General features: G+C 48.3%; 3 protein-coding genes across 3 annotated transcripts in view; 2 read left to right on the top strand and 1 right to left on the bottom strand.

The window, feature by feature from the left end:
- KCTD20 (potassium channel tetramerization domain containing 20) overlaps window positions 1-26836 on the bottom strand; it is a 69189-nt gene extending 42353 nt beyond the window's left edge. The window contains exons 1-5 of the mRNA XM_064498140.1: window positions 26720-26836; window positions 22053-22168; window positions 14363-14502; window positions 13521-13678; window positions 12454-12604 (exon numbers count right to left, since the gene is read on the bottom strand). The gene's annotated coding sequence lies outside the window, so the exon portion shown is untranslated. The remainder of the gene's footprint in view (window positions 1-12453; window positions 12605-13520; window positions 13679-14362; window positions 14503-22052; window positions 22169-26719) is intronic.
- Window positions 498-6640, top strand: LOC112990197 (uncharacterized). The gene is made up of 6 exons (XM_026111784.2): window positions 498-563; window positions 2067-2800; window positions 3600-3734; window positions 4158-4219; window positions 4510-4773; window positions 5271-6640. The coding sequence occupies exons 1-6, from the start codon at window positions 556-558 to the stop codon at window positions 5313-5315; spliced, it is 1248 nt and encodes a 415-aa protein (XP_025967569.2). The 5' UTR covers window positions 498-555; the 3' UTR covers window positions 5316-6640.
- PNPLA1 (patatin like phospholipase domain containing 1) lies at window positions 10358-19920 on the top strand. Its single transcript, XM_026112036.2, has 8 exons — window positions 10358-11059; window positions 14941-15173; window positions 16308-16373; window positions 17824-18036; window positions 18425-18485; window positions 18594-18734; window positions 19158-19266; window positions 19793-19920. The coding sequence occupies exons 1-8, from the start codon at window positions 10858-10860 to the stop codon at window positions 19905-19907; spliced, it is 1140 nt and encodes a 379-aa protein (XP_025967821.1). The 5' UTR covers window positions 10358-10857; the 3' UTR covers window positions 19908-19920.
- Window positions 26837-27133: the final 297 nt, after the last annotated feature.

Here is a 27133-nt window from a genome sequence, read left to right as displayed (position 1 = left end):
TTGTGCCCTAGAGCGACTCCAGGCTGTGCAGCAGCCTCAGGCATCTGGTTTCTTGGGGGCTCCTGGGATCTGAATGGGCAAATCCGGATGCTGGATTTAAACCTCATTTTCTTGAGGAAGATATGACTTCTCTCTGCTTTTCTTGCAGAAATCACCTGACAAAGCCCAAACATGGCAACACACCTGTGAAAAATAAAGTATCTGGCTTAGATAGCTGGTTTCAAAGGGCAGCCATTACACAAGGTGACATGGATGTTTTATATGTTTTGTTGCTCTTTGTCACCAGGAAATTGTTTTCTTCTCCAGTGAAACTCACGCGCGCTTGCCTTCCAGATACGGGTGATGTATCTTCCCGCCATGAGGGAGGGGGCACTGGAAACACCACGCGGAAGCATTGCCCTCTCTCATACCTGAATGGCTGCTAAAAATAGGAGTTGCTCAGTAAGCAACCAGCCTGGGGTATAAAAACGGCAACTCCCAAGAGAGCCTGACAACCTTCAGTACTTGTGGCCGAGGAGCTTGTCTTGACATATATCCAGAAAGGCAGAATTACTAATGGAAAGGTAAATACAAAAAGAGCAAATAAAAATGATTTATGTTCAATGAATTGGAATCAATCAAAGCAGAAGGGGTTTGTTACTTTGCTGTGATTAAATCTATTTTGAATGATTTATTAATGGTATTGTCCTGGGCTGTTGGATGGTTCTGGAGTTGCCTTGGACGGGTGCAACTTGCCTTCTTGATCCAGAGAGAGGCTGAACTGCAGTGGGTCGGTATGCATGTGCGTTGTGCAGCGCTCATCCCGGTTGTCCTAGCAGCGGCTGGCATTGCTCCCGCATTGCAGAGATTTTTGCCTTGCTCCCGTGCAGCCAAGAGTGCAGCCATTCAGATTGTAGTGTTTGCTCTTCGCACATTGCTTGGCAGTGGAAAAGGTCTGGTTTGGGTCTCAGAGCCAGCATGAAACATAGTCATGGCTCAGTCCAGCTCAAGTGTTCAAAAGACAGTTTAGCAGGACTTGCAAGGTACATAGGCTTTGCACTGATGGGCTGTGCAGGGCAGAATTTTTGCAGGGTTTGCTCAGGAGTAACTCTATCAAAAGCCGATTTGAAGACCAACAAAGTGTCTGAGGGGATAAAAAATCTGGGCTCTGTTTTCTCAACTGTAGCACCTCCTGTTTAGTTTTGCTTGTACATGTACAGGAAAAGAGTGATGAAAAAAGACTGTGATCAGATATCTTAAGCGTCAGTCGTAGTCCTGTGCTAGGAAGAGCACATGGAGGGGCTGTGTCATTGCAAGGTGCTCAGCCATAATTGGGAGCAACTGAGTTCGTCTGCAGGTTCCCACATTGCCTTCTCCAAGGAAGCTCCTGGCCCTGGTGCACTGGGTTTGCTCTGCAGCCTGCTGCCAGCACGGGGGAACGAGCCATGTCAGCAGTTGTGAGAAACCTGGTGTCAGGCCTTGGACTGGCCGGAAGCACCCGGCCTTGTCTGGGAATGTTTTTTTTAGCAGACATTACTTTGAGGGGAAATACTCTGAAATCTGGGGTTAGGGGATTGTGTGATTTGTCAGAGGACAGGTGCTTTTGATGTGGTTTTTCACCATAGTTTGGGGGATATGTTACGATATGAAGACTCAGCAGCACATTATCTGCGTCGTACCCTTGCAAACCTGCTGTGTCCCACACAGCTAGGTGGGACCAGCCAGTGCTGGTCCTCGAGGACCCACTTTTGGGAGGCAGCCTGGGGGGGCCGATGGGCTCAGCAGTTTCCTCCGAGACCTGTGACCAGCTTGTCCCTCCCATCTGCGGTTTCACTTCTTACATCAGTAGTGTCTATAGCCCAGCTTATAGCATCATAAAACCCTGTGAACATGGTTTAGATAAGGAGGACTTAGACAACAACTGTAAAAAGGGTTGATCATTCACCAAGGACTGAAACAGTCTCGGACACCAGGAGCTCCCCTTTGGGTTGAGCCCAAAATGCAGTTATTTCCGTCATGCGCAATCTGACTACACAATGTGGCAAGGAAAGCAAAAACCACAATGCAAATGTTGTTTTCCTCTGCAGCAACGTACAGGCTACAGATGTGGATATGCCACCGTGGGACCCGAGGAGGAACCCGTCAGGAAAGATCCTCTCACTAGACAGGCAAGGGGCGAGAAAAGTGCTTGAAATCTACGTCAGGCGCTCGTTGAGCTGCTGCGAGAACTCCCCGGCTGCTAAGAAAAGATTTCAGGAGAGAGCTGGAGGGCAAGGGAAAAAGGCAGCCAGGCTGCAAAGGTCAGAAAGTGACTTCTGCAAGTATTCGTGTTCCAAAATCAGCCCGAAGAAGGAGCAGGAGGAGGGACCCAAAACATCAGATCTGGAAGAGGCTCTGGATAAAAAGAGCAAAGCATCAGCTCTGGGGAACTCCACGAAAGAGGAGTCAGAGCAGAAGCGGAAAAGCGGCAAGAATTCCTCCCAGGGGAAAACCCAACGTGCCTGGTTCAAAAGTTTCTTAAACTTCCTCTTCAAGAAGAGCACTGATGACCAGAAGGAAAATGCAGGGCACAAGGCAAAGGAAAAAGATATCAAAGCTCCTCACAGTATCAAAACAGAAGTAGTTAAAAGACCTGGAACAGACGTGAACACATCCCCGCCGCTGGGCAAACCTCTGAAAAAGAGACCCAGCCTCAGGAGGGTTTTCTCGTTTAAGAAGCACACTGCCGCGGAGGAGGAGCGGGGCGAGGCAGGAGCAGAAGCGAAAGCCAGGAGACCAAACTGCCTTCCGCTGAGGCACATCCAGAGACCGGCCTCGCCAGGTGGGACCCTGCCCCTGCACCCTCGCCTCTCGGGAAGATGGGGCAATGCAGAGGGGAGCTGAATGTGGGATCGTGTTTGGCAAAGTGAGGGAGAGTGTCCAATGCTGAGTCCCTAACCCTAACCCTTCCCTTCCCTTAGGAGCACACCAACAACCATCCCAGCTTTCCAGGGCTTTGGGACAGGCTTTTGGGGCTCCTGACTCAACTTGCTGTCCCAGGAAAGGGTCAATTTTGCCGCTGCTTAAAGATGGCCCCGGGGGGAACTCTACAGGCACAGTTCATTACTCAAACTTGGGGGTGCAGCAAGTTACAAGTCAGCTGCTCCCCAGTAGCTATCCACGCACAGGTTTCCCACCTGTAGCAAATGAGGGACATTGCAGTTTAGTTTAAACCCGCATTTGGAATCCAAGATTAAATCTTAAACTATTAAAAGTCTAAGATAAGTTGCTTTAAATTTGTTGCTGGCTAAGGGTGTGAGTGGGGACAGTTGTGACACAGCAGGTTACTTGTGTAGCAGGTTACTGTACATCTGAGCCCTTCCCTGCTGAAAAGTTGACAAGATGATTTTGATAAAGGTTTGGTCAATTCAGAGCAAGTCGCTGAAGCTCATTTACGGTTCAGAAAGCACAGTCTGATAGTTCGTTAATGGCCTGCACTAATCCACGGTGAACGCAAGCATGAAGTGAACACACGCAGGAATTTTGCTAGTCAGGTGCTCGTCACACCTGCATTTCCCTTTTAATCAGTGAGGGACTCGCCCCAAACCCTTGATTCTGAATGTGTGTTTTTCTTCTAACAGTTATAGACCAGCCTGACTGCTACTACGCACAAGTCTCTGAGGAGATAGGACTGATAGTCCATGGCAGTGAAAGCCAGGGGAACAGCGAGCGCGGTTTCAAAGAGCTGCAGGGACCGACTAGCACGGATGGAGTTGGTGAGTGTTGCCCTCAACAGCGTTTCATCGCAGGCTACTGTTGCTGCAGGTGTCAAGAACATGTTCGCTGAGATTTGTGTCCAAGCACAGAGCCTGTACAAGACCCCAAACCCATTTGAGGCCTGTCCCAAGGGTTTATGTGACCCCAAGAACTGTAGGTGGCCTTTGGATTCATTTTCAGCATCAGGGCTTGATTTTGAGAGAGAGAAATTCAAAGACAGGAGGGTCTTTTTCCCGGCTGAGGAAACAAGGCATACATCAATAGACTTAAATGTATTTTCCAGGGATAGAGGTATATGCGTTTCCTCCGGAGAATTTTCTGGGGAGGCTACATAGGCAGCATTACCTCCTTAGAGCATCTTGGTGTGCAGCTTGTAGAAAAGGCTGGAAATAACGTGGGAAATGATTCTTCTCTCTCCACAGAGGAAGCCATCACAAAAATCGTTGCCCTCCTCCAGAGTGCAGGAGATGAGCTGGATAAGAAGGTAAGAGGAAACTTCTTCTCGGCTGAATGGGTAGAAGGAATTTGGGCCAAGCTCTGTATTGTCGTAAAATGGTGCAACATCACTGACTTGCACGGTGCAGCAGCAAGCCACAATGCTCCATGAAATCAAGGAAATGGCATCTTTTAATTCCTTGATTGGGTGTGATCATGTCTGTCTGTCTGTCTGCCTTCTCTCAAATGCAGTCTCAGTGTGATGTGAAAGCACTAACACAAGTATGACACACTGAGTTATTCACTCTTAACATGTGTATTTGTTTGCTGCTTAAACAGGTGAAGGAAGATGCAAGACTATGGATGTTTTTCGAAGAAATGTCCTACAGCTCCTTCAAGAACTTGGCTGATGCCTATGTCAGCAAGGAAATGACAGCCAGCAGGCCCAACATTAACCCTGAAGAAATCCAATTTGCCTTTGCTGTGCACCTCACTGCCAGGGTAGCAGGCATCTGCAACCAGGCAGTGAACAGGATCATGGGCTTTGGCACGCGATACCTGGAAGATTCGTTTGCACCGTTGTCCTACAGCAAAATTCTTCAGGTATGGAGGAGTTATGCATTCATGATTGAGCTGCTAGCAGCAAGTTAGGGCAAGTGGTGTAATTTAAGGATGGATCCACAGACACAGGTGGACGTCAGTCAAGCCAGCTTGCACTGGAGGGGTTAATGAGCACTGACTGGATCTTGGGTAGGGCTCAGGGGCTGGATCCTGTTTCCATACCAAAGGCTGGAAGCCCTGTAGGACAGGTTGCCTCGATCCGTCTCCAACAGGCACCTGTCCCATGCATGAACAACAAGCATGACTTGGTTTGCTTCCTGCCTATGCGCTGCATCTCTGCAGCCTGGAGGTTGTCCTTAGTGCACAGCGTAGATATAACAGGGGATAACCTCAGCCCTCCTCTGGGAAAATTTCCTACTGAACATATATAGGAGACCGTGCTATGCCAATAGCACCAGCCCCAGTTCAGGCCTGTCCAGGCTCCCTAGCATCACCCACCTGGGGAAGGGACTCATGGATGTCTCATTCTGTCTCAACAGGACAGAGGAAAGTTCAACACAGAGAAATGCGAGAGCCCAGACTGAAATCGGCTGCTTCGAAGTGTGCTTCCTCAACCACGGCTGGTGCTCATCGTGTCTGTGAACCAAAGGATGCAGATTTACCAGTGTGGGGAGCAATCCCTGTAGCTGATCTGCATCTGCTGTAATTTGTGACCCGTGGATTTAAAATCATCTAAGGAAAACAATGGTAATAGACACTGCAGCACGAAATGCTTAAAAGCTGCCTAGCAGGGGCAATGACATAGTCTGTAATTCAAACATATCCTAAATTTCTAGGGTTGCCCTGTATTTGCATTTTAGCTCTCATCTAATGCATGTGTTTTACCTGACAGTTTGTTTGTGTATGTGTATGTGTATTTATATACCCGCATATATGTGTATGTGCAATATAATTTATATAGCTTCTGCTGTCAAGCAAAGATCCAGTTCAGAAAGTCCACAAAAATGATGCTTGTGCTGCACAGATGTGCACACGCTCCCTTCTTGAATATGATGCTGTATTAAAAGTGCCAGTAATCCAGTTGTCACGGTTTTCATTTATCATCTATAGGGGCCCCGGGGCGGGGGGGGGGGGGTTGGCAGCCAGGGCTCAGGACCAGCTTAGTGTCCTCCCACCTGGCCTGGAGGTCCCATAGGGAGCAGCTGACCCCTGCTGCTCCCTGACATCTTCGTTAATTGTGTCATTTGGAAAGGGATGGCAGATGTTATATTTCATGGCTTTAGCTCTTCTCCTAGCTGCGGTGATCAGGATGAGATCTTGGGGGAGGTGAAATGCCTGTATCTATCGCTCTCAAGCTGCTTGTGTCCTTCCGGAGCATCCAGAGCCGGCTGCTCTTGGAGATAGGATGCAGGACAAGACTGACCCAAGGCTCATGCAGACCTGCCGTCCCCACGTTACTGGCTGTTTTGGTTTTCAGTGTTTTCCTTGAGTGGCAATGCCTGTATATGAGTTTGCCTGATGCATATCTGTCAAGATGTGATGCGGCCACGCTGGGATGGCTGTGGCAGATGGTGTAGCCTTCTCTATAGTCACAATAAAACCATTTTCGGCAGGATGAAGCACCTGATTTCAAGCTATTTTAATCCTATAGACAGCAAAGTCTCAGGGTTACCAAATGTCACATTTAGGATGGCGTTGTGGATTGCATACAGGCAGGATAGATCACCATGATTTTGGGCTGGAACTACTCTGCCAAGATAAGTTTCTGTGCCAAAAGATCTGTTGTTGTTTACAGCTTCTTCTAGTGCATTTCTCAAATATGACAGTTCTGAGTGCCAGCCAGTCTTGTCTAAAGGAAATGAGAGATGTGTATGGACATTGTACTTGGAATAAAGTTTGCCTTGCTACAGCTGTTGTGGGCTGCTCCTTTCAAGCTAGATGCAAAGGGGAACAAAGCAAATTTTACAGCAGATACATGGTGTTGTCCAGCCATTTTTGTCTATTTATGGCCCTTCCCTTTCTAGCAGCAGGAGATTTATTAGCAAAAGCAGATTGTGCTGACACCAAGAAATGAGTAAAGCTTGTTTCCGAGTGGCCCAGAGGCTGCACTTGATATAACTCCCTGGTGGACTGAGGAGATTTATAGCTGCTGGAGTCTCGCCTACTATGTCTAAGAAGATGTGAAATGTCAAAGAGATTAAACCATAATCACTGGGAACATTCCCAGCTAATCTTTGCCCAAACCCCTAAGCAGGGCCCTGGATTAAGGCTGTGGATCTTGGCTCAGGGCCGTGTTGGGTTTGCCATTATTGAGTTCAGTGGAAGCCAACAGGAGCATCTCCCTTGCTGGGGTCAGACAGCTGCTGGGCCAAGCACAGGAGAAAGGGGACGAAACTTTGGGTCCTGCAGTAGGCAAGAGGCTGGACTGGCTGACTTACTGATGACTGTGGCCTTGAAACACCTTCTGGTATGAAGAAGCACAGTCATATCACAAATAGCCCAGGGAAGCTGACCAGGCCTGTTTCAGGAGGGATCCAGAGGAGAGACTAACTGTTGCTCTCCTGAGCTGACGAGAGGGCCTCCAAGCAGGGCCTCCACCTTCCCAGCGGTGCCTCATCTGTCCCAAGGACATCCCAGCCTTCACGGTGCAGTGCTGCATCCCTGACTCTGCTACGGGTCCCACTCACCAGAGTGGCCCTTGCCCAACCGATGGCTGGGCCAATGCTCCCCATCTCTCCTGATGCTCAGCTCCGTGTGTCCAGGTCTCCTCAGGGCAGCTTTATGTGTCCCTTGTCCTCATTTGTGACCATGGCATATAAATCTGTGGGTTACATCCAGCGCCGCTCTCTCACTCTCCTCTCCCAAAGGAACTGATCTTTTCAGTTCTTGCAAATGTGCAAACACAAATAAATGGAGAAACAGAGTCCTTGTAAAAAGGAAACAGCCCTTCCCCACACAGATGAAAATTTCCCTTCTTTGTAAACCCTTTAAGGAAACATATGAGAGATCAGCAGAGACTGGAATCATCAGCTGATGAAAAGCCCCGGGGGATGGTACCTCACAGGGGTCGGTCCTGCATGATTAGGAGTGTGAAAAACATCTAATCTCACTCCTCCATCCTGTTCGAGTGATGCCAGTCGTAAGTGCAGCACAAGCGCAGTGTTTCCTTTTGGCCGTGAACCAGGCTTATCAGACTTCTATTGCAGGAGAAACTGAAACTGGTCTTGACTGTTTGCAAACCTTCATGACCTTACTTTGCCCCTACCAAGCACCAAGAGCCCAGGGAACTTTATAGAGTTGATGACCAGGGCAGGGTGAGATGGTATCGGGCATACAGTGGGGACCTGGTGGGAGGATCACACAATAGCCTTTGGTGGCCAGGTTATTTGCTTTGCATTTGAGATCATGCAGTATTGGGTGTATGACTGGATTTGCATTGAGCAGAAGAGGGTTTTGTTTCCTCACTGACTTCCCAGAGGACACCTTCTTCCCTCTGTGCATAGGACACTCCTGCCATGCAAAACAACTGTGAGAAAACCATTCATCTCTTCCACTCCCTTTTCCTCCTGTTCCCAATGTTGCAGCTGAACCAAATATCATCCTCTTGTGGCTGCTGGGTCCTTTTCCCTCCCACTCATCGGGGGAGTGGTGCCACCTAAACACGGAGTGTTTACAGCTCCTTGCACAACAGGCTTGTGTTCCCAAACTATCAAACCAAAAATAATGACACTGCTGTGTCCTTGAGGTCTGGCTGCTGCAGGAAGAGGGCTGGAGTGGTGATGCCTGCTACTAGCACACAGAGCTTCCTGTGGGCTCCTAGTGCTGATGGCTCTCATGGTTCAAGTCTTTGCTCATTAGTGACTTTGACATCTTGGCCTAATCTCGTGGTTATAAAATTGAGACCCTGACTGCCTGTGGCCACTGAAGATCTCCTGGTATTAAAGAAGGGCAAGTTATTAGCCCTGGAGTTTTGATCGGTTTCCAGCTCTCGGTATTATGTTCATCCTTCCCTAAACTCCCGGCCATGGTTTCAGATCTCTAAGGCAATTGCTTCTCCTTAAAATCCCTGAGATCACGAGAGCCGGCCATCTGTGCTGTTATCCTGCACGAGAAGGAAAGAAAACCACACTCTCCATAGCCACCTGCCAGCACTGCGGGCTGGCGCAGTGCTTAATGCGAGCAAGGAGTTTTCTTCTGAAAGCACCTTAGGGTGCTGCTGGGATCCTGCATCTCTGCACTTAACGAATTAATCAATTCAAAGTTCTTGGTCACTAAGAGGATGATGACAAGGCTTTGTCTCACAGGTAGTATGGCACCAGGCCAGGGACGGGATCACAACACAGCTGGCCTGTGGGATCCTGTCCCCAGGCCTCAGCTTTTACAGTGGATGAGGATAGCGGAGAGATTTTGCAGGGCCTCCCGTGAGAAACCTCGCAGTAGCCCAAAGAGGGAAGGACGCTGCACCAATAAGGCCATTCCTGGCATCGCAGGCTGCAGGGGGAGAGCGGTTAGGGCAATTTATGGAAAACGCTGTAATGTGGCTGAACATCCCCTCAGCTGTTGCCTCAAGGTCTGTCCTCAGAGCCTGGATTCTTTGAGGATCTGAACTAGAGCATGGGGCATCTGGGCATGCCATGAAGTCCTCGCAGCGCAGCACCAGTTCAGTCCCAGCTGCTGCCTTTCCGGGCTCTCCCTCACCCTGCCAGGTTGGCCATCTCTCATCCGTCCCCAGGGATGGACGATTGTCCTGGTGCAGTCCTGCCTTGTCGTCCCCTTCCTCCTATCCTGGTGCTGGCGCTGGCTCTGATGGGGCAGCTGACAGAGGCTCTTGCAGAGGCTCTTGTTGTGGATTAGCAAAAGCCCAGCAGCTGGTGCCCGGGAATGGCTGGAGAGACCAAGAAAAGCCCTCATGTCTTTATGAATATCTGGGGCAAAATAGCATTGCAAAGGTTTCATCAGGATGCTGGGACAGTCCCTTGCTTTTTTGTACTGTTGTGGACAAACTGCCACACCAACACAGAGGATGAAAGCTCTCTGATTTGCCCGTTATTATCTACATGCCCATATTACATATATATGTAATATATACACAATCTTGAATGTAACATATATAATATTCATGATACAGTGTGTACACTGCATGTATATGGACATTACAGGAGACAGTATTCACTACATATTTAATGAATATATATATACTTAAAATGGCAATTTTCATTCTGTACGTTGGCAGCAGCATTAAGTATTAAGGCTGAAATGACAATACAAATCTGAATGTGTACTGAATTTTTCACTATTTTTAATTTTCATTCAGACAGTGAAGATAGCCTGAAAGCAGTTTCCCTTTGGTTCAATCCAGGACTCGGAGGATACCGTGCTACTGCAGGAATCCTCCTGGGGCTTTAGGAAGTATAGTGCTGGGTGGGAACAGGAAAACAAATCCAAGTCCTTGGATGTTTCTTTCAGGGAAGATCTAAGAAACTGGCAAAGACGTAAAACCTTCCAGTAGGGAGCAAATATAAGAAGTACTGCCAAACCTAACACAGCCACGCAGAGTGCTCTGTGTAACATCCTGTATACACCCCTGGTGTAACATCATCTGGCTTTAAGTGTCCTATGCAAGCCATTACTCACCCAGTGCTGAGCTGCTCCTAAGCTGGGATTGAAGGAGAATCCTATTTAGAAAAACACCCTTGATGAAGAAAGCACGAAGCAGAGAGGAAAATTTGCAGGGATCTTCCAAAGCGTGACGGCAAAGTAATGCAGATACCATCTCCTGGAGGGCTCCAGGGGGACTTCGGATCGCTTATTATAAAAGGGAGCCTTGGCTGAGCCCTGAGCAAAGAACTGGCTGCAGTCGAGAATTGTAAGTGCTGTTTTGATCAGAGAAAAATAACTGTTTTTAGCGCAGGAGGTAATTAAAATAGCTTGTGAATCTAAACACCTCGGGGATCTGTCGTAAAAGGAGGCAGAAAATCCATCTTCTGTATTTGTGTGTAACCAAATAGAGATGATACTGGAGAAAGCAGGGGAGATGAGAACTTGAAGCTCGCCTAGTGAAGGAGGACAGACCGGGATATCAAGCCAGATACAGAAATCTGCTCTCTGCAAGTTCAGTGGCTAGAGATGGCTGAAGAGGATATCAGGGCTTCGGGCACTCCATTCTCGCTCTCTTTTTCGGGCAGTGGCTTTCTCGTCCTTTATCAGGTGGGAGTGGTGCAGTCCCTTCTGGAGCTGGCTCCAGAGCTGCTCAGGTCAGCATGCAAGGTCTACGGGTCATCTGCTGGATCTCTCATCGCAGCGGCCGTGGTGTGTGGCACCAACCTCGGTAAGAGAACTATTGCCTGGATTTTCTCATTTTCGACTTTTGTTTCAAAATACAAATATAGGCACTAATGCCTTAAAAGGTTGAAGAAGGTGATTTTTGTTAGCAACCTGTTGTAGATTCAGTCAGTCACAGTTGGAGGTGGGATTCGGGGATGCGTTACCGGTGCTATTCATATTAATCATAAGGTACAAAATCCTGCCACTTCTTTGCAGCCCCCAGAGCAATTTTGGGTGGTGCCAGCTGAAGAAGTTTGTTATAGTCTACAGCATGTTACCACAGAGCGTTGGGGGGATTTTACATGTAATATTTTATAGTCTTGTTTTCCTGCTTAAACAGCTGAAGGAACAGATCTCCTCTTTTGCTAGCAGCTCCTGGGAGAGCTGTGTTCTAAAGAGAACCCACGCGGCTGAGGAGGAAGGATAGGCACAGGCAAAGCCCTCTCATTCCCTATGGATCAGGCTCATCGGCTTCCTTAGCTATGAGGGGACGCGAGTGACAGCCATGTACAGAGCTGACAGCCTTGTTTTTGTGTTGCTTTGGGTTATCCCACTTGCCCTTTCCAGAGCAAGGACAGGCATGCTGTGATTCCTGTGTCCAAATAGCAGAGCACCCTTCCCGTTGGCAAAACCACATGGGCTCATCAGTGGAGATGCCAGTGGGAACAGTGGGCCCTGCTGCAGCCCAGGGAGGGGGATGCGTTTAATCCACTTTAATAATCACATCCTACCATATTCCTAATTAGTGTCCATGCATAAACAACACTTAAGCCTTTGAAGGTTCATCCTAGTCCTGCCTCAAATAATGTGGACATTTAGGAGGAGCAGGGGTCAAGGGCTCTGTTTTAGGGTCAAAAAAATGAAGGAGGAAGCAGGGAAGAAATTCAGAAGCTACAAGGGGATTTAGGAGCACAGAGTCCACTAAATCCTGGTAGGACTTTCCCCCCTAAACCACCCTTGCTTTAAAATTCCTCCCATGCCACACACTGAAAGCCAGGCCAGCAAAGAGGGGTGTTTCTGGGAGCACTGTAGTGGCTGACCTTGCTTTTCCAGCCCCAGCACCTCGGGTCTGGACTGCCAACTGGCCCCAAAGGAACAAGCTTCCACTGCAGCTTTTCTGCAGCCTGGGCACTCGTAAGAGTTTCTCTGTGGTTCCCCGTGTGCAATGCTAGAGCTGAGCCCTTGCGGCTTGCTGCTCCCTCTATTTCTATGAGGCTGGTTGGGATGACATGACCAGGAGAGCTCTAGCCCTCTGCAAAGTACGACTGAAGTTGGCTGATAGGATAAAATATAATAGTGGGATTCTTGGACAGACAGTACAATTCCACAAACTCAGGTTCCCTTAGCAATAAAAAACATTGCAAGGACATAGTAGCCATGGCCTATTTCATCACTCACCAGGGCTCTGGGAGATGAGATTTGTAACTCTTGAAGTTTCGACCTCTTGGCATATGGGGCTACTGAATTCCTGATGTAGCTCCTTCCCTCTTGCAGAGTTGGGCCCCACACCTCTGTCCTTCCTGTGGACTGTTGGCTTCGATACTGAGTTCTAAAAATAGAATAACTATCCCTTATATTTCTGGCAAATCTGGAGCCCACCTGCTATAGAGGAGTGGGATTTTCAAAGGAGCTTTTACAGTATTTGAAGCCTCTGCTTCACATATGCTAGGACCATCCCACTGAAACTAAAACTAATTTAAAAATCAGGCAAATATATTTAGACAAAGCAATGGGAACCAAACTGTCAGAAACCTTTTTGCCCATGTGGGAAAGATCTTCCACGCATATAAGCAAGGACACCAATACTATCCTCCCTGATTTCTTATGCTGTTGCAATAGAATGGAGCCAGGACTGTCAAGCAGGTATAACAGCTCCTGCTGTGGCCATCAGTGCTGGAAAGTGGGTCTGCTTCACTGCAGGAGTCAGGGCACCATCTAATTAGATAGTGGAGGCTCTAAGATGATCTTGTGCCCAAAACATCTGCCCCATGGAAAGAAAAGACCTTTTGGATAGTGATGACTGTGGCTGGGTGTTTAATACAGAAAAGGCATGTGACTCCCTGCACACAAACTCAGTCAAATGTGTATCTGGGAGAAGCGGGGCAGGAAGAGGGTTAAAGGCGTGTTTAGCGTCTCCAGCCCGTGCAGCGGTGGACCAATGATGGGGCATCCCGTGGGGTGGCTATGGTCATGCGCTGGTGGCCCCCGCCCGCCCTCCTCCCCATGCCTGGGACCTCCTAAGCTCTCTGACCCAGCTGTCCCTTGCAGTCTTGATGGCCCGCATCACAGATGGCTCTTAGGGAGACAGGTCACCTCCTGAGCACATGCTCCTGTCCCACAGCAAACCGGCACAGGCAGGGACTCTTATGGCATGGCATGCCAGCGTAGCCCTCGCTTGCCGCAAGTCGAACCCTGGCCAGCCAGGCCAGCCATCCCCAGAGCTGCGGCCAGCTCACGCTTCCTACCTGGCAGCTCACAGGCAGTCTTTCCAAGCTTTCTCCCATTTCCAGGGCACAGGGTGATCGGAAGGCAGCACTGAGCAGATGCATCCTTGTGCTGTGGCCAACACCCCTTCTGGGGGCATCTCAGGCTCTTTCGACTTGCCCAGGGACCCTGCGTGAACCTGCCAAGCATTAATCATCATGCCACATGGCCTGAACATCCGCTCAAACATTTATAACCCCTCTTAATACCTGGGTTGTTGCAGTTGCCTTCAGGACACTCCATGTAATCCATCTGTCTGGCCATATTTTTAAAGCCATCTCGTGGGACAGCCCGGGTGACTTCTGCTCCTGCAAGGGGGAGGTCTCAGTGCTCGGGCGAGTGCATGGCTAGCTCTACACAGGTCGGGAGTCCTGTGGAGCCTACCTGGGGTACTAGGATAACTCTTTGCAGGATCAGGGAACTGGAAAACTTTTTTGACACGCCAGTTCAACCACCCAAGGCATTGGTATCCTCCAAAGTGACCTTGTTCCCATTTTGGCAAATGGATCTAGCTCCCTTCCTGGAATCAGTTCAGCACTGCTGACTGCTGGGCTTGCCACAGGTCTGGCAGGTGGCATTCTTCTCCCCTCCATCCCTGCACAGCCTGTAAAACCTGATGTATCCTGAGCCCTCGTCCAGAATGTTCCCTTAATCCAGCTTCTGGGATGCACTGACATCAGTGAAGACTATTAGGACTAGCTGGGCAGTCACTGGGGGAGCTCAGGTGAGAGACCGGGGTGAGTCCCAGCACAGTGGAGCCAGGACGCCCTGCTTGGAGGAAAGTCCTAAGCAGAGGAGGGGGGTGTTTTTCCCTTGTTCTCACCTTTGAGCGGTCCCTGCTTCCTGGGGCTCTTGGTGAAGCCTGGGGGAGAAGGGCTGGTCCCACTCCTGCCTGCCACAGATGACTTCAGGCCCTGCTTTTCAAGTCGATCCATGTGGGGGATTGCTCCAGGAGAAGCCGATCTGAACAAAACAATTCACCCAATGTGAGGGCTATCTGAGCCCCCGCTGGAACAGCAATGCCAAATTAGGCATCCCTAAACTGAAACAGAGATAGAGCCTGATCAACAGCACCACTTCAGCCCTCAACTGCATTACGGCTAATACCTGCTTTTCATCACTGGTGAAAGCGACTTTATCTTGAGCACAAATAAGCAAATGAAATGGAAGAGGAAACAGCCAAGCCTCTGTGCAATGACTGTCAGACTTTTCGAAATCTTTCTCTGCTCCTGCAGACAGACAGCATGGAAAACGTTCAGCCAGAATATCAGATCCTACTGAGGTCTGCCACTGGAAGCAAAGGGCTTTAATTTGGGGCAGTGTTAAAAACAGGGTTAAAAATATAACTGCTAGGCCAATAACAATGCTGACTTTCCCTCTCTATTTTTTTTCCTGTATCAGATGACCTAAAAGAATTTTTCTTTGCAAGCGCAAAGGAAGCCAGGAAAACCATCCTGGGCCCTCTTTCTCCCAGGTGCAGCCTGCTGGCAAATATCAAGGCTGTTTTACAGAGGACACTACCAGAGAACTCCCACCAAGTGGCTTCGGGAAGGCTGCACATCTCCCTCACGCGGGTGGTAGATGGCCAGAACGTCATGGTGTCTGAGTTCAGCTCCAAGGAGGAACTCATTCAGGTAAAGGGACCTTCCTCTGAGGCCTGTAAGAAGACCTCCTGCTACTCCTTTGGGGAGGAGGTCCTGTAAGCATCGGTGACTTCAGCTGCATTGTTTTCTCTGCGAGGCAGGAAGAGCATTGGGCAGCCCCATCACAGCGAGCTCCGCCAGGCCTGAAGGGGACTGGAAGTATGCAGAGGGAGATGCTGTTGGGTCCAGAGCCCGGCAGAAGTAAATCACACTAAAAGAGCAGAAGGTTTGCTTTCAGCCTCAAAGAGCTCTTGCTGACATGTTGTTCAGCTCTAATAAGTGCTAACGACTCCTTGTAAAGAGCTGGATTAATGCTAACATGACCTCCAAGCTTTCTGGATGGGTGTCTCCTTGGACAAGTCCTGTTGGCAGTAATTTCCCTTGTTGCCTCAGCACTTTTCTGGGAGAAAAGCACTGCACAAAAAGTCTGGGTTGCCAAACCACCAACAGCTGATTAACCAGTGAATTAGCTGCTGGAGAAAGAATCCCAGGGTAAAACCCTAAAGGAGCTTGCCAAGAGATTCTGGGCTTTGTTGTCCCGGGGAGATGATAGAGGGCAAGAAATACATGGAGATGCTGAAATCCAACTAGCGGTGCCTGCCCTAGGTTAAACCCAGAAACCCGTGTTGCTAGTTAAAACCAAAGACTGACTCCCAGCTCAAGGAACTGGTGAGGAATGGTTGCAAACTGTCCAGCAGGATGGTTCGGCCACTGAAGAATCCCAACAGAGTCAAAATGTTTTGAGAGAATGTCTTGGTTTTGTCAAAAAACCCTCAAGTATGAAAAATAACCTAAAAGTTTCACCTTTCCAAGGTCAAAGAGCAGTGTTTGGACAGTGAAATACAGAACTGTAATACTGCTGGCAGCTATACAGTGAAAATGATGTGCCATGCCCTTATCAAGAGAGGCCTTTCAGCTTTAATGAAATTAGATGTTTTGGCCTTCTTGAAACTTTTCCTCTTGACACAGTCACGTGCAAAGTCCAGGTGGTATCGGCAGTGAGGCTCCAGGTGATTTGTCAAGCCTGAATTTGCATGCACTCAGTCAAACAGCCCTTTGCTCAGAAGAACTTTCATAGAAATGTATACCTTACCGCAATCCTTCTGTAATCCCTCTCCCCCCCAGGCTCTCCTCTGCAGCTGCTTTCTTCCTATCTACTGTGGATTCATCCCTCCGTCCTACCGAGGTGTGGTGAGTGCTATTTCCAACAAAACACATGCTCTCAGCAGTATGTTCTTGGGTTTAAACTTTACACTCCCTTGAGCAGAGAAGGATATAAACATCTAGGCATCTTAGGTAACAGAGGCACCTTCTTCATCCCAACCTAAGACTATAGCTTTGTTGAATTGCCATCTGCCTTCTGCTTTTCTGACTGACAGCCTGGATGACTGGACATGGCACTTGCCTTGCAGATCTTCAAAGTGAGATGATGCCCACGCTTGGGACACGCAATCCAGTTATCCTGGGCAGTACAGCTCAGGTGCAGACAAGTATGACTGAAATATCAAAAGCTTGTGGGAGGAATCCTCCCCCAACCACGTGCATATTCATACTCTGTGAAACACCACAATAAGTCAACAAATTTGAGCTAGTTTGTAGCTAACCCTTAATAAAAGAATACAGTACTTTCCATTTTCCATGCAGTGTGATGGTTAAGCATCTGCAGATGGACACCTACCACAGAGCAGCTGATGCGTGGTAACCTGTGGGTCAAAGCCCACCAAGCCACGATACCAGATTTGCAGCTGGTATAAAATTGGGATATCTCCCAGACTTGTCAGACTGCACTGATTGAGCCTATTCAGGCCACTGAAGTCAGTAACTGGCTGCAGGTCAGATCCCCATCTTAACCCAGACTGCAGAATGCATTCGCCAAGTCCACAGAGTTTGCAGGACCCATGCCTCTATGACATTAGAGGAAAGGCTCCTCTACACTTTCATTTCAAGAGCATTTAATTCAATCAGCTGCAGTCCTTGCAACTTCAGATCCTATTGAGGTGGGTGGTAAATTCAGATTCCTGTCAGAATAGAGCAAATTATATTTTCCTTGCCAAGTAAATCCTCTAGGGATTTGCAAGCAGTTATTAAATGTGGGAATCCTACTGCTTGAGCTCAGAAGAAAAACAGAACAAGACCAAACCTGAGACAGAGGACTTGAAGTTTATATGACACCATAAATTCAGTGACATTTGAATTGGCTAATGACTCCTGGAATAATCTCATGAAGTTTTGCAAATAAAACAGTTATGTTTTTATTTTAATAATTGCTGTGGATGACAGCACTATGCTCAGTGTGACAGGTAAACCTTTTACAGCTGCTGTGCCAGCATAACCTTAGGATATAATAAGGGTGAGACTTAGTTTATGGCCCCTCTCTCACTGGGATGGTGGGTCTCTGCCTCGTGGAGTCCCTCGCATTCCTTGGTGCCGTGGGCAGGGTGCCGAGGAGGAGCTGGGAGATGCAGAGATAAAGAGTGAGAGGTGGGAAGGGATGTTGCTGCAAGTGGGAAGACTGGACATGCTGGAACTGGCACCTGCCAGAAGTTTGTCTACTGTAGCTGCTTGTTTTCTTCTTGATGGCTGTAGACTCTGTAGCAATCCCCTTCTCAGAGCGTATCCTCCCTCTGCTCTTTTCCCTCAGCGATATGTTGATGGAGGATTCACCGGCTTGCAGCCTGTTTCCAGCTTGGAGGAAGCCGTGATCACTGTGTCCCCATTCACAGGAGAGCTTGATATCTGTCCACGGGACTGTCCTGCTATCTTCTTCTGTTTCCAGATCTTTAATGGCAGCATTCAGATCTCAATAGAAAACCTGTGCAGGATTAGCTACGCTCTCTTTCCACCTAGCTCCATGGTAAACTTGCCATATCTTCTTCCGAGCTTCATTTTGGGTAAAGAAAATTAGTGCCGGACCTGCCTTCCCAAGATTTAAGGTTCACATCAATCTCCATTGCTAATTATTCAGATTACAAGGGGAGGAGCCAGGCCTTGGGGCAGTCCCCAGTTGTGTTGCATCTTCTGGCAGTCACTGCAGATGGGTGGCCAACCTGGGATGGGGTCCACCTTGGTTTCACAACCTGCAAAGAACCAGTGCTTTGGTGGCTGTAAAGCACCTTGTGCTTGCTGCACTCTAAATGCTCAGTCCAAAACTCTCCACAGCAAAACAGCTCCTGGCCTTGGACTGATGCTGCCAGTGCTTGGATTGAGCGCACATTTGTGACCTCAGGTGTTTCTTCTTGCAGGTCCTGAATGACATTTTTTCCCAAGGGTATCAGGACACCGCCCTTTTCCTGTGCAGGAATGGTAGGTTTTACCCTGAGACCCAAAGGGCAGCCTAAAGTATTAATTACTGCCCACAGCCAGCTTGGACAGCCTCTGAGAACATCAGCTCTTTCTTTTTGTGTCTCATAGATGCCTTTGGCACAAACTATTTTGATGGCAACTTCCGATTTGCCAGCATGTGTGGGAAGACTGACCTGCCACGATCCAATGGGACACTGAACAGCCTAGGCAGAAGGGTACCACGGTACCTGGCACCACGCTTCCTTCCAGGTGTAGCATTTTGGGTACTGATCTCGGGCTTTGGTAGTGGCTGCGGCCACTGAGAGCTGCTGCAGGCTTGGAAGGGAGCAGTATTATATTTAAGATATTATAGAGATATATTAAATATTTCTATATCTGCTTTGTGGCACATTCCACAAGAGCTCTAGCTGCTGCTCCCCCTCTTAGAGCCAGCAGGCCAGGGGGATTATGAGGCTTTTTATATCTTATCAGTGCCAGCAGTGCTCTTTAGCAACCACGGGCAGTAGCCATCCCAGAGAGGCTTTGCGAGAGTGGGACAGGTAGGATCATGGCCTGGGCTCCAGTATCCATGGGTTGAGCTGCAGCAGGAACTGCTGGTCAAGAGCAACTATTGCATTTATTAGGTTATTTCTCATGGCTGGTCTTTCTTTGTGTCATCACTCACGGGTGCAGGCCTGGCTCGGTGGAGGAAGCAGCAGTTTGGATTGCGGGATCCACTGTCAAAAGTCCTGTTACAACTATATGTGCTCCCTGCCAGGATGCCAGCTTTTGTCAGGAAGGGGTAAGAGCATCTTGATAAAGGGATGGGGCAGAGCTGGATAAGGAAACCACTGGCTCTGCCTTCAGCAATGGAGATCTGCCATGTCTGGAGGTAGATGGGAAGAGGAGCAAGGCTTCAGGGAGAGGGCACGAGATTAGTGCTGGGCATGCAGGGGTCCGTGCAAGCTCAGCGCTGGGGCGTGCAACAGGCTCTAACAGCCTTTAGGTGGAAGTTCCAATGGAAACACATGCGAAAGCCTCTGGGGCAGTGCAGGCTGGTGTGGAGTCCCTCTTCCACTGACAAGAGCGAGGTGACACACATCCATTTCCCTTGTGGAAGATAGGCTTGATGGCATCCCCTTCCTCTCTGGGAAGATTTGGTATTTTCCAAAGGAGAGCTCTCTGGGAGAGCAGGATACAGTTAGCAGTACCACTGCAGAATTGTTTAGCAAGGGAAAAGAGGATTGCAATGTGCATTTACTGTTGACACCCTCCCTCTTTTGCTGCATTTACGGGTCAAACTGTGCCTGTTTATTTTGCTTTTGCAGGCTACAGCAGCTGTGGGGATTGCTGGAAGAGATCAGCTCCATGGTAAAATGGTTCCAGAAGCTCCTCCGAAACATGGTGCCTGGTTTGCCTAAAAGAGCTGTGGCCAGGGGGTGAGGCGCTCAGGCAATTTAAAACCTCAGCAGAGGGAGGGGAGGGTGCAGAGCAGGGGGACATCCAGGGACACCCCAGGGGATCTCACTGATAGGTTACTGCTGCTGAGCTTGGCAAAAAATTCCAAATCTGGATACTCCAAATTAAAAGTGGCTAATTTTTCCCCCCCCCCAGGATATTTTGCCATTTATTTACTGACATCCCAAAGAAGCTATGAACCAGCTTAGCACAACTTCCCTAGGGTAATGCATTCTTGTTCCAGAGCATTTATCTGTTGGGCTCTGTCCTAGCAGGACATATCAGGCACATCCAAGATCCTAGGAGGTGTTTTGGTGCTAAACTCTCATAGATTCAAAGCATTTAACAAGCTGGACATTCTGAGCATGAGCACAAAGGGAAATGGCACAGAGGGAAGTTTCATCCAAAGAAGCCTGGGGACCACAGGCATGAATGTCAAATAGCTGAAGGCTGCATTGATGTAAACAGATTCAGACCTGTGAGTGCTCAATAAAAGATTGATATAATTACGTTCTGCTGTCTCTGACTGAAGTCACTGACCTGGCAATACTGTGTCTGCAATGTGCACCTTTGAGCACACTAAAAGACCCGATGCTTATTTGTGTTGGCTCCATCAAAACCTCTTCCTGTCTCCCTTTTGGCATCCTGGATGGATTTATGTGTCTCAGCCCGTGCAGCCAAAGCTGAGGCTGCTCAAAACCAGCTTGTGAGCTGTGACTATCTACATGCCACAGGTGGAAGTGGAGAAGGCACAGAGATACCTGCTGCTTTGCTCTGCATGTGTTAAGTTCCTTCTCTTCCCATGCCATGCTGGGCATAGTAAAGCTTTCTAGGGAATACAGGTTCCCAGGACCTAAACAGGAGAGCTATAGGCTCAGGTGCCCTGTGTGGTATTAGAAAACTGATCTCTAACTCCAGGACAAGGAAAAAACTTGACATAGCTCAAGCCTTGCAGAAACAAAGACCCCACAACATCCCCAATGCTCCTTCAAGCCCTGAGTTCAAGCCCTCTTCTTCCAAAATCAACAGCATGGGTAGGGAGCTAGAAATGTGAGATACTACTGCATTACTTTCTAAATGCAGCTGGACAACTATGTTACTCAAATTGCAAGCCAAACACATCATTTAAGCCATCCTAGTAACATGTTTTACAAGTTTTCTGAATAATGCAGAGATGTGATTAAGAGTAAATCTATTTGTTTTAACTTCTTACCCAATCCCAATCTCATCAGTGGGGCTGGTAGTGCAAAAGAAACCCAGCTGACCTCAGTTGAAGTGACCCAGATGGCCTAAGTAGGAATTGAGAAATCCTGCTGTGGAAATGCAGCAGCTTTTTTATGGCCTCTTTGCCCACAGCAGGAGGGAATACAGAGCACATGCATCCCTGCACAATGTCCTCAGTTTCAGGCCTGCTTTGTTTTACCAGGCCAAATGCCCTTGCACTGCTTGACACATACCATGTCTCCATCACTAGGTCAGAAGAGGCTCCTAGCAGAGAAGCCCTGCTTGTTTGCCTCTTGGTTGTTCATCTCAGCTGTGCAGAGAAAGCCAAGCACAGCCTTGAGCAAACCAGCCACCCAGGGTCAGCAGCCTGAAGCACCACTTCAGGCAACCAAATGAATTAGAGAGAAATCAATGTGCGTTCAAACGAAAGAAAATGCAGGGCAGTATCTGAGGAAAGTAAGGTTTTCTACCTAGGGAGTTAAAATAATCAGAAATCCACCCAACAGCGAACTAAAAACAAAACCAGCACCCCAAAAAGCTGGAGTGAAAATAGTGAGCCATAAAATGACATTTTTCAAAATCCTAGGAATTACAGCTACCCCTACTCAAACTGTGCACTAAGGAAGGAGCCATGCATGCTCTGCAGGAGGTGCAGTCAGGACTGATTCCAAACCAAAATGTTTCTTTCAAAGATCTTCTGCAATGACAAAGTTATGACCTGATGCTGCAGTGTTCTGGGAATGCAGCAGCACTTCTAACCTACATGTGGTTTCTGATACGCATGTCATTTCAAGAAAGATTTTGAGGAATTCATTTCTATTTCTTCATGTTTCTGAGAGACAACGAATCACCTTACCACTCTGAGTCAGAGGCGCAGCTTGTCAGATTCCAAGCATGAGTACCTACCTTGACAAATGTGCCGTGGATGAGCTGGTGCTACTGCCTTGTGGGATTTGCCCAGCTGCAAGCTGTAGTGGCTTTGCTTCCCACATGGACCACAGGATGTGCAGAAATACGGTCAGCTGTCACAGAAAAAAAGGACAAGTCACATCCTGAATGTCTTTGCACTAAGCTATGCATAACAAAATCAATTCCCTTAGACAGCAGCGTCTGAATACTCTAAATGCATGGAGGAAGCTTTTAGCTGATCAGGATGTTCAGGGCAGGAGGGAGAGTCTTAGGAGGGGCTGAGCTCAGCCAGGCTGCACAGTGAGTCACCTCCCAAATTTTTTAAGCAGGCTATACTTGTAGTAACACTCATTGCTGACCTAAAAATTCTGCAACAGTTGAGGATCCTTGTCAGGGACAAACCATGTGCAGGACTGGGAATATTTTGAAGTCTGAAGCTGCTGATGCAAAAGCACTTGAAAAAAGTTACTGACTGCAGGCTTTGGAGCTGCTGGGGCACATGGCTTGCCAGAAAAGAAAAGGTCCTGAGAGATTTCCAAAACACAGACACTGTTTCCTCTCCAGATATCAGTAGGGATTAGCCCAGGCTGTATTCTCCACTCAGACTTCCTGGAAGAAGTTTTGCTCACACCAGCCACATGCCTGCCCCTCTTCCGTGACACTTGGTTCAACATGCAGCCCCACATTGCCAGGAGATGCTAACTATGAGCCACAGACATCTTTAGGGCCACCCTGGGCCTAGCTGTTGGGGCTTCCTTTTACCATGCTCTAAGGCAATGGCTGGCTGGCTCCAAGTTGCTGCCTGAAGTACCAGGACCATTGTGTGGCTGGGATATTGCAGGATCATGCCAAATTTCTCCCCCAAAACTGCCTCTGCTCCAACTACAACAATTCTGCAGCTACTTGTAGGAATCACATAAGGGCCTTGGGTTTAGCCCTATTCAGAAAGAAGTCCAGTTAATCTCCTCAGAGGTGAGAACAAACAAGGGAGACTCACCCCAGCTGGTGATTTTTTCACTGATTTTTCCAAGCCTGAGGCTCAATGGCAAAAGTTCTTTCTAATGTAAATGCAAAGCCAAAGCAAGACTCTCCCAGCACCACAGGATTCATCAGCCTCGCCTTTAACCTGTCTGTATCCTGCTTCTCTGTACAAAGAGCCAGGCATACTGTCCTGTTGCTTCTGTGAATAGTCAGAAGCAATCTGTGATGCTGCAGGGTCCAAAACATTTAAGCATTGCCTAAAGAATTAGGCATTGCCTTCAGTTACATTAGGAGATAAAAGCAAAGGATGGGAGGGGGAATTCACTGTAGAAATTCAAGATAATGGTTTTATTTTAGGTTCAAATCTGCTCATGTAAAAGACAAATTAATTTTAGTGACAATCTATTTAAGTCACTTTTTTGGCCTCCATAGACACTGGATTTTTTGTCTAAACACTCTGTCCCTAAGGTGATTAATCAAGGAGTTTCCCTGGCATCTCCCTGGCTACAGCACAAAGTGCAGTGAAATAGAAGTGTGAGACGAAGATGCGTTTCTGACAGTGCTCTGAGCTCACTCACGCAGGGGAAAGTTATTTCTCCCAGCTTGGCAATGTGTGTCATACCCAGCCCATGCACCTTGTCTACTTATTAGCCCACTCCAGTGTTACATCAACATACAGCTCCGACCTGGAAACACTGACTTGCCAAGTCTTCTCCCAGAGAAGGCTGACACTGGGCTCAGAGATGCTCCCATCTGCCTGTCCTCCTTCCACAGGGCCTCACAGCAGAACTGGGGCACTGAGCTGCCTGGGTGACCAGCTTTCGGGGACATGCCACCAGCACTAAATGCTGTCTGCAAATAACTGCTGTCAGGGAGCACCCTCTTGTGGCTCCACAGGGCCTTGTAGCCATCCTGCCTCAATTTCCCTTCCAGGGCCAAGAATAATTCATTCCCTCCCCAGACACATCAAGCCAGCACTATTGCACACCAGGAGGGCAATTTAAAACCCCCAAGCTTTTCACTTTTCACCTGTTTTCCCAGGCTGTGGCCTCAGCTCTCTCAGATGACCTGGTTTAGCTCTTCCTGCTTTGAAGCCCCCATCATGGGCTTGAAGCTTTCTCAGGAGCTGCTGACTCCTAACAATATTCTAGCAACAGCAAACACCTGCTCCCAGTTCAGTGGGAGTTAGCCACCTAGTTTTCATCAAGAATTGAGCTAATGCAACCCAAAATAGCAAGCCAGGCTGTTTTCAAGTAAGCAAATCAAGTCCTCAAAGATGCATTTTGCTGTTTTTATTGTTCACATGAAAAGGATTAATCAGAGTCCAAATCCCATGCCTGCATCCCATGCAGTGGCAGCAGCAGGAGTTGCAGCAGCAGTGCCACCACCAGTGGGAACACAGACCAATTTGGCAAGCCTTAGAAAGAACAGGAGCTGTGAATCCATCATATCCAAGTCCCTAACAAGATCTCTCCAAGAGAGCTAAGACACAGCAGATTAGTGACCTTTCCCACATGCCTTATGTTTGAAAAAGTAAACTAAAGTGTCAGAATAACCCTGCAGCTAACCCACAAGAGACCAAGGCAGACACAACCTTTCCTCTTACACATTTAAATGCAGAACTGGGCAAGAATTTAGAAAAATATTCATGGGTTTTGGAGTGAAAAATATGTTAATACTCCAAAATAAACCCATTCTTCACTATATCTACACATAGGGGTCTACAGGTACAAAGGAACTCCATATACTTCCTGATATGAAGCAGGCTGCAAATATCCTCAACGGCAATAAAATGCACATTGCAGATCTGTTTTCATCACAGAAACTTAAATCAAAACCAGACACCTTTCCAGGAAAAGAGACCAAACACTACACAGCACATTATGATCAAACCAACTTTTAGCACCAACTTCAGAAAGATGCCTGCTGCATGCTATAAATTTGTAGCCAAAATCCAGTGCCAAGAACTTCACTCTGTGTAACTACTGGATGTTGTTTCATCTAGGCAAAGAGAAAAGCCATAATTGCCCTGTTACGTGGATCTAATAGAGTATGAATAGAAAGAAGCAGATAAAATCTACAGCAAGTATGTCTTAAAGACCATTTTACCTGAGTTGACTAGACAATCAACATTTTTGCCACTGAGTTCGTTAGTAACCTTTATAACAGTAAAGAAAAAACAGGGATTAATAATACATCCTAGAATCTTGCCTCACATACCTGTATTTCTGTGAATTTGGCAGCTCCCATGTGCCCCACCATACGTGGTTTCTTAGAACAGGGACGTGGCATACGAAAGACACACTCTGTACTAATTTTAACATTAACCACAGAAATCCTTCCCCTACTCATGTGACTAGCATCACATCCAGACACATGATAAAGATGCCACTGTTTACAGGAGCCACAGGTGGGCCAGCTGAACTGTGCTGATGGTAACAAAATCCACAGTCTGCACAGGCGTCCTACAGCTGCAGGCAAAGGCCTATAGTGAACAGTGCATGCAGACAAATGGACCACTGCAGTAGGTGAGACTCAGTCTCTCTGCTTTGGCTGATAGGTGGGACGTCAAAGACAAGGAGACTGCTCAAATGTCATGTCTGTAGCAGATTCTCACTTCTGCTCTGAAGGAGTTAGGGCAGACATCACTTCAGGCTAGGAAAAAAGCTTTAGCCTTTACCAGAGCTGTAAGATCACCCTGCTACACTGTTAAGCTGCCTTAGAAGTAGATCTTACATAGTATCAGAGTATAAGTTACATTTTCCTCTCTATTAGGTAGGAGAGAAAACCAAAGAGCCACTTCCCCATCACTACAGTAAGGGGCAATTGGAGTAACTCCCAACTTGTTCGATGCATTCATCATCTGCACTGTGCCCATGCTGCTATGGATCTTTTCAATGTTCTTGGCTATAGGGTTGCTGTTACTACCCAGGCAGCAAACAGGCAGCCACATAATGCATTTAGGAAAAAGAAACAGCAAAAAGTTCAACTTTGACATTTAAAGGCTTGAGTGCTGCCAGTGCAAAGATGCAGAAACCTGCAGGTTCTGGGGCAGAATCCAAGTGTCTCATCTGGACAGGCTAACGTTAACAACAGAAGGTGTTAACAAGACCCCAAAAGCACAACTTTGAGAAAGCCATCCTAACATTTTCTACTGTAATTAGAGCTTTCAGCTTTGGAATAATAGTTATTTCAGCAGCCAAAATCAATACATTCAAGTCCACCCATGATTTGGTAGCACCAGCACCTTGCAGCCACTACTGACAAGGCCCAGCCTTTTGTCACATCTGCCTCCACAGCAGCTGAAGAGCCAGTTCTAACTTCAAGCCTGGCACCTTGCAGGCACCCAAGAGCTCTGTTACTAGTGCACAGGCCAGGGCTGGGGGGCAAAAACCACATGGTGAGGTCAGAAGAGGTTCAGCTAGGTCAGAGCAGAGCTGCCTGTGCCCAGATGTGAACACAGTGCCGTGAAACAAGGCACAGCACGCAGCAACAAGCACTCTTCAGTGACACGGGGCACTGAGCCCCCCTCAGCCCTTCACAACCAGAGAGGGCCGCTCTGCCGGGAGCCGCGCGGCTGCGGCCACCCGCCCTCACCTCAGCCCTCGCCTCAGGCAACACCCGCCGAGCCTCCCGCCCGCCGCAAGCGGCGCTGACGTCACGCCACCAACGTCTCTCTATACCTCATTTCTTTTCTGCTTTTGTCTTCGCTGCCAGCCCAGTTCAGCCCACAGAAGAAAATAAAATTTATACCCCAGGGAAAAAAAATGCTGGATAAGAAGGAGCCAACCTGCCGCCCCTCCCGCTTTTAAAGGCTCTGGCGTGCGCATGCGCGCAACCTGATTGTGCCGGGCCCGCCATGATGGAGAAGGGCAAAGGTGAGGGCAGGGAGGCCCCGCCCCCTGGCGCAGGTATAAAAGCCGGGCGGGAGGGGGCGCGCGTCAGTGAGGCGCTGGGGTGGGGCTCGGCGGGTGGGGCTGGGTTTTGCCTTGCTTTCTCTGTCCCCCCCCTTCTTTAAGTCAGCTCTTCTTCTCAGGCTGCTCTGTCTGTATATTGTGGGCAGGGCCAGGTCAGATATGCTAGGCTAGAGATCTAGC

Source organism: Dromaius novaehollandiae, chromosome 27, assembly GCF_036370855.1.
Source record: "Dromaius novaehollandiae isolate bDroNov1 chromosome 27, bDroNov1.hap1, whole genome shotgun sequence".
NCBI classification, from domain to species: Eukaryota; Metazoa; Chordata; class Aves; order Casuariiformes; family Dromaiidae; genus Dromaius; species Dromaius novaehollandiae.
Note: the sequence above shows the minus strand (reverse complement) of the source record. Positions and strands in the feature narration are given on the sequence as shown.

Excerpts from the sequence above, each read along its gene's own strand:
- LOC112990197 (XM_026111784.2), top strand. Across the intron at positions 2,801-3,599 it reads CCAGAGACCGGCCTCGCCAG|TTATAGACCAGCCTGACTGC; the intron begins GTGGGACCCTGC and ends TTCTTCTAACAG. Across the intron at positions 4,774-5,270 it reads CCTACAGCAAAATTCTTCAG|GACAGAGGAAAGTTCAACAC; the intron begins GTATGGAGGAGT and ends CTGTCTCAACAG.
- PNPLA1 (XM_026112036.2), top strand. The coding sequence starts at position 10,858 with ATGGCTGAAGAGGATATCAGGGCTTCGGGCACTCCATTCTCGCTCTCT. Across the intron at positions 11,060-14,940 it reads GGTGTGTGGCACCAACCTCG|ATGACCTAAAAGAATTTTTC; the intron begins GTAAGAGAACTA and ends TTCCTGTATCAG. Across the intron at positions 15,174-16,307 it reads CCAAGGAGGAACTCATTCAG|GCTCTCCTCTGCAGCTGCTT; the intron begins GTAAAGGGACCT and ends TCTCCCCCCCAG.